The following is a 6,313-nucleotide window of genomic DNA, read 5'->3' as shown; positions in this document are numbered from 1 at the left end:
TATTATCATTAAATAATAACACAGAAAAATTAAAACCTGAGCCATTAAGAGACTTATTAAATCAAAGGAAAACAGGTGGCTATAGTATAAAAAGGGAGGTCTGGTGGCCAAGTGGGTAGGTCCTGCACTACAAACACACTTCAAATTCTCCAGCTGCTCTGGAGGAGAAATATGGGGAATCCCATGTGATTTACTGCCTCTGAAAATTGGCTCAAGGGTCAGTTATGATTTGGTTCTGGAGCCGATGTCACATGACAACAACAATGTACAAAAAGGTAATAAAAGACCCACATTGAATGGCACTTACTAGTCATAAAATAGAAGCACAAAAAATTGATGTTGTTAAAATGGTGAATTCAATCTATTGGGAACGTGGAAGGACAGGATGGAAACTAAAAGATGCTTAAAGATAAAAAGCTACAAGCGAGTTTATCCATCACAACTCTACTTTGGAAAACTAAAAAACCTAGATGGAGAGGTACAATCACACAATTTGTGACACTTGTATATTGTGTTAACAAACAAACGTCTGAGCAGGGTAGCAAACTCTTTTTTCTTAATAAACTGCAAGATGATGTCCATTCTGAGGGTTCATAGAAGGTTCACTGAGTGCACATATTCAGAGAACAGAAATAAATCCCAAAATTACAAACAGAAAGAGCTGAAAGTGTTTGTGCAAGACAAAAAAAAAATATAGAGTGATAGTAGAGCAAGTGTTTGTTATAATAAAGCTGGTAGAATTGTCTGACTCTTTATGAAATGTATCTTTTCTCTGAAAGCTTGTTTGCCTCTTTTCTCTTTCTCTGAAAAGCAAATATGTTAGAATGTGTACACACATAAACACACATCACCTGATCTGCGCACCAGTACCACAGTCCATTGATGGTTATTCCAAAAATCATGCCTGGCCACGGAATATCTCCAGTGACGGCGTCTCGGAAAATGTGGAAAGAGTCGGCCTGCGGAGTGTAGCACTCGGAGCTGATGGTCAGATTGTCGCCTTGGACGACGGAGGGAATGGCGTTCATGTACTTCTCAATGAAACTCTCGTAGCCACCAACTTCAGCAAATGCTGAAAAGGCATGAGAGGAAGTTAAATTCTTACAGAAACCTGGTATTCATGAGTATTCATTCTGATGTAAACACCCTAGCATGTCAGCCCGATTCAATCCTCTGCTCGGTTCTCCAGGATCTAAGTCCTCTCTGTCATGCTACTAAATTTATCTCCACAAAGTTCATAGAGCTTATCTCTCTTTAAATTTTTCTCTTGATGGTGCTCTTTCGATTTTAGCCTTATTGTAAAAATGCAACTACGATAGAAAAGACCCTCTGTCAGGTCTCACGACCGTCCAGGGAAGAAGCAAACACAATGGTGAGCTAACAGGATTCACCATCAGAAAGTCACAATCTCTCTGACAGGTCCGGGATATTATAACCTCTCCTTCTTGTGCAGAGTGGGGCCTTTAAGATCTTACCATCAGCTTGTTTGCAGGTAAAACATTTTGTTTCCATGTATGTTACAATTTTAAAAAATCATAATAATGAGGTAGATTAGCAGAAAAAACAGGGAAGCCAGTTAGATGCAGGTGGAAAATTATGAGAACAAGGCCTCTATGGGTCTGGAAAAGTTCCTCAGAAGTGAGAAATGTGCTGGATGGAAATGTAGAAATCCCAATCCTGGTTCCTGGGAACACTTGATAGAGGTTCGTGTGATGTCAAATTTACAAAAATTACATACACAGTCATGTGTGGCTTACCATATAAAATAAGTTCTGTGAAATAACATTATGTAATATGGACATTGTGTCAAACCTTGCTACAGGTAATGCTGGATTCTAAACAAGTTCTAATTATGTCTTTAAGTTGAATTTGAACATAGGTCCAAGTGCTTATACATGGTTTGTAGCTAATGTCATTTAGTCAACTGTCTGTCTCAGCACATAGTATTGAGTGTGACTTGCTACACATAAAAAGTTTAAACACTTCCAGATCCCCTAAAGCATCTTTTACATAGTAATAGTAATAATGATTTCATATATACTACAAAGTGTCACCCATTTGTTATTATGAATCATTCTTTATATCTCAAAATTTAAACATAATCTTTTCATAAGGCCTAGGACCACATTACATGGTGCAACACTATAATCATAGTTTTGAGGCTGACATTAATTTAGTTTTTCACTAGTTATTTTATTGAACACCTCCTATGTGCAAAACATCGTGCTTAGAAGTAGGCATGGGATTGCGTGCAAAGCAAGTATACAAGTCAAGAACTTAGCCTAGTCATTAGAGGAAGAAGACAAGTAACCTTAGTGTAGGGAAACATATCTGATAAAGAAAATACTCTTTCTAAAGAAATACATGGGAGGTTCTAGATGATGAGGAATCTCGCTTCTTCATAAAAAGACTTAGAGAAAGGAGGTTTAAACCTATTATACAATCACCATAAATTTAATTAGTAGAGTTTAAAACCAAAGACAAGCCTAGAAGTTCTCACTAGGTAATTAGAAAGATATACAAGGAGGTGGCACTAGCAGTTGCCTCCACAACATCATTGCGATACAGCTGTCTGTAGTAACAAACTGATCTATATCTGTACTGCCCAATATGGAAGTCATTAGTCAACCAATAAATAATTGGAATATGGCTAAAAAAAATACGTTTTCAATATTACCGTCATTGTTATTTGCCATCAAGTTGAGCACAGCTCATATCAACCCTATAAACAACAGATTTGAGTTCTATCCTATACTGTGCCATCCTCATCGTTTCTGGAATGCCCACGTCTATTGCTGAAGTTACTGTGTCAATCCATCTGGTTGAGGGTCTTCCTCTCTTTTACTGACCTTTTCCAAGCATCACGTCTCTCTCCAAGGAATATCCTCTCCTAACAACATGCCCAAAGTATGTAAGTCGAAGCTTTGCCATCTTTGCCTCCAAGGAGCACTCTGGCTGTACTTTCTCCAAGACACATCTCTATTCTTTTGGCTGTTAATAGGATGTTCAAAACTCTTCTGTACAACTCAAACCATCAATTCTTCTTCTGTCATCCTTAGTCATTGTCCAACTTGCAGATGCATAGTAAGTGATTAAAAACATCATAGCCTGAATCAGATACATCCTAGTCTTCAAACTGACGTGATTACTCCTCAATCATTTAGTGAGGTCCTTGACTGCAGGCTTTTCAAATGCAATATCGCTCCTGATCTAAGGCTGTTGATTGTGAAGCCAAGTAAGATGAAATTGTTGACAGTTTGGGAATTTTTTTGTGGAGTTTTTTTCACCCTTTTTTTACAGTTTTAATCTTTTCTCCATCTATCAATGATGTTGCCTATACATGCAGTAGTGAGAATATTTGTTTCCCTTGATGTTGAGGTGTAATCTCTATTGAATCCTATAGTGCTTTTTTTTTCCATCACAACATTGCTTATTATGTGAATTTTTATGATACAAACAAAAAAATTACAGAAATGCAATATATGAATATAGCTAAATGCAGAATGGTGACTTTTTTTTCCTTTAAGAGGCCTTATTCCCACTTGTATCTAGTAAAATAAAGAGACTTCACATAGGTAGAAACAGGTTGGTCATTAGCTTATCAATTTTGCCTAGAAATGATCTATAAATGCACATACACACACACACACACACCCGGCTACTTACCATAGAGTGTAAAAAGGGAGTTAAAGGAAAGTTTCCTCATTGGTTTCTACCATATGAAAGATGCTATATTCTATTTTAACAGGGCCAATATATGGAAAATACCTAAATTAAACATTATTACAAAAAAAAAGCAGTAATGAGAGTCTGGCTAAAGAGGGTACTAAATGAGAATAACACATATTTAAAGAATTAAAAACAAAAATGGTTGTTATAAAAAAGCTCTAGGTACATTGTTAGCATATAGGTTTGTTTTTTTTCCATGTGTATTTTTAAACAATGGAAGTGTCAAAAATACGGTCAGCTGTGTTAGACTAAATTACATTATTGTATATGCTGCACTGAATGCTATAGTTTTTGACCTGCAGCAAGCACTTCAAGTCCTCCTCACTTTCAGCAAGTGAGGTTGTGTCATCTACATGACACTGGTTATTAATTGGTCTTCTCACGATTCTGATCCCACATTCTTCTTTGTAGAGTGCAATTTCTTTAATTATTTGTTCAGCATACAAGTTGAATAGGTATGGAGAGAGGATACAATCCTGACACACGCCTTGCCTGGTTTTAAATCACTTAATGTTCCCTTCATCTAAGCTTGGTTTTGGAAAACAGCCTCCTTGTCTAGGTATGAGTTTTACATGAGCACAGTTAAGTGTTCTGGAATTCCCGGTCTTCACAATGTTAACTAAAGTTTGTTGTGTTTTATTGACTATGCAAAGACACACAGTCAAATACCAGACATTCTTCTGGTATTCTTTGTTTTCAGCCAGGATCCTTCTGACATCAGCAATGATATCCCTGGTGCCACGGCCTCTTCTAAACCCTGCTTGAACTTCTGGTATTTCTTAGTCATGTTACTGTTCTGGTCATTTTTTAATGAGCTTCGGCTATATTTGGCTTGCATGTGATTTTAGTGATATTGTTTGATAGTTTTCATATTCTATTGGATCAAGGATGTATCTCATCCAGTCAGTTGACTAAGTTTTTCAAATTTCCTGGCACAACCTGGTGATCATGTCAATGGTTGCACATGATGGTTAAGACATGTCAACTGGAATCACACTAATTCCTGAGTCCTTATTTTTGCCAATATCTTCAATGTGTCTTGACTTCTTCCTTTATCACCTTAGCTCTTGATCATATGATACTTCCAGAAATATTTCAATGTGAGTCAATTCTTTTTTGACTCTGCATATTCCCTCTGTCTTCTTTTAATGCTTCCTGGATCATTCAACATTTTGCCCATAGAAAATATTTAATGGTATTTGTACTACATTTTAATCACCAACTAGATTTGTGGCTTTCTCTGGTTTTGTAATACTTTCTTGTTTTCTATCAAGTATCTGCAAGTTTGAGACTAGGTATATGTATATTCAGAATTTTACTCAGAGCCACTCAAGTGAGTCTAACATAGTGGCTGCAAGACAGAGTAACAATAAAAAGACATTTCTTTTCACCCTATTAAGGATTAAATTTTTTTTTCTTCTCAAAAAGATATATGGGTTCTTGTGGTCAGGATCTTGTCTGAAAATAAGGAAATATTGTCAGGGAAATTATAAAGTTGTTGTTGTTGTTATGTGCCGTCGAGTCGCTTGCGACTCATAGCGACCCTATGTACAACAGCCCTAAACTCTGCTCTGTCCTGTGCCAATCGCACTGTCTCTGAAACTCCCATCCTGATTATTCCAGTCACTGAATCATTCCACCTCATAGAGGGCCTTCCTCTCCTGTGCTGTCCCTCCACCCTCCCAAGCATGATGTCCTTCTCCAAGGACCAGTCTCTCCTCACAACATGTCCAGAGTATGTTAGATGGAGCCTCAGAATCCTTGCCTCCAAGGAGCCACCCGGTTTAACCCTCTCCAGGACAAATCTGTTTGTTTTCCTAGCAGTCCATCGATGGTATTCTCAATACTCTTCTCCAACACCACAGCTCAAAGGCATCAATTCTCCTTCTATCCTCCTTGGTCTTTGTCCAACCCTCTGATGCATACATAACAAGTGATTGCGAAGATCATGGCCTGTTTCAAATACATCTTAGTCTCCAGAGAGACATCATTGCTCTTCAGTACTTAGGGAAATTATAAAGAGCAGAGACAAATAAATTTAAGACAGAAACAGAATAGAAATAAGACAAGCAGCTTTGAAAGGATCGATAAAATAGACAAATCAGTGATTAAGTTGGAAAAGAAAAACAAAAAAGAAGCAAATAATCCAAATGAAATATAAAATTAGATATAAAAAAACTCAGCTGTGGAAAAGAGGATTATAACAGGAGTGTATGAAAACTTGTATTCCAAAAAAAAATTAAAAGCCTTGTGAAAGTGGACAAATTGCTAGAAACATCATCTATGTATATTAACACACACAGTCAAAACTCATTACCATCTAGTTGGAACTGGGTTCTCAGAGCATGTGTATCAGATGAGAGGAAATTGTCCCTCAGAGCTTTCTCCCTCAGAACGGTCCATGGTTTTGAATTACAAGAGTGTCATCGTCTTTATTAGCATCACAACTCCCTACAAACCATCCCATCAAAGATCCCTCTACTACGGAGGTCAGAAAAATCTAAAGAGATCCATTGTTGTTGTTGTTGTTATGTGCCATCGAGTCGCCTGCGACTCATAGCGACCCTATGTACAACAGCCCTAA

The 6,313-nt window shown here is 37.3% G+C and overlaps 1 protein-coding gene across 1 annotated transcript in view; it reads right to left on the bottom strand.

The window, feature by feature from the left end:
• The window catches only part of LOC102865441 (low affinity sodium-glucose cotransporter-like), a 95,914-nt gene that overhangs the window by 45,523 nt on the left and 44,078 nt on the right, over positions 1–6,313 (bottom strand). The window contains exon 8 of the mRNA XM_006894820.1: positions 852–1,072. Within this exon, the coding sequence (XP_006894882.1) occupies positions 852–1,072 (221 nt within the window). The remainder of the gene's footprint in view (positions 1–851; positions 1,073–6,313) is intronic.

The sequence above is a fragment of the Elephantulus edwardii genome, unplaced genomic scaffold (assembly GCF_000299155.1).
Source record: "Elephantulus edwardii isolate Elephantulus edwardi_28Jun2011 unplaced genomic scaffold, EleEdw1.0 scaffold00151, whole genome shotgun sequence".
Lineage (NCBI taxonomy): Eukaryota > Metazoa > Chordata > Mammalia > Macroscelidea > Macroscelididae > Elephantulus > Elephantulus edwardii.
The sequence above is the reverse complement of the archived record's forward strand: the minus strand, read 5'-3'. Positions and strand labels throughout refer to the sequence as shown.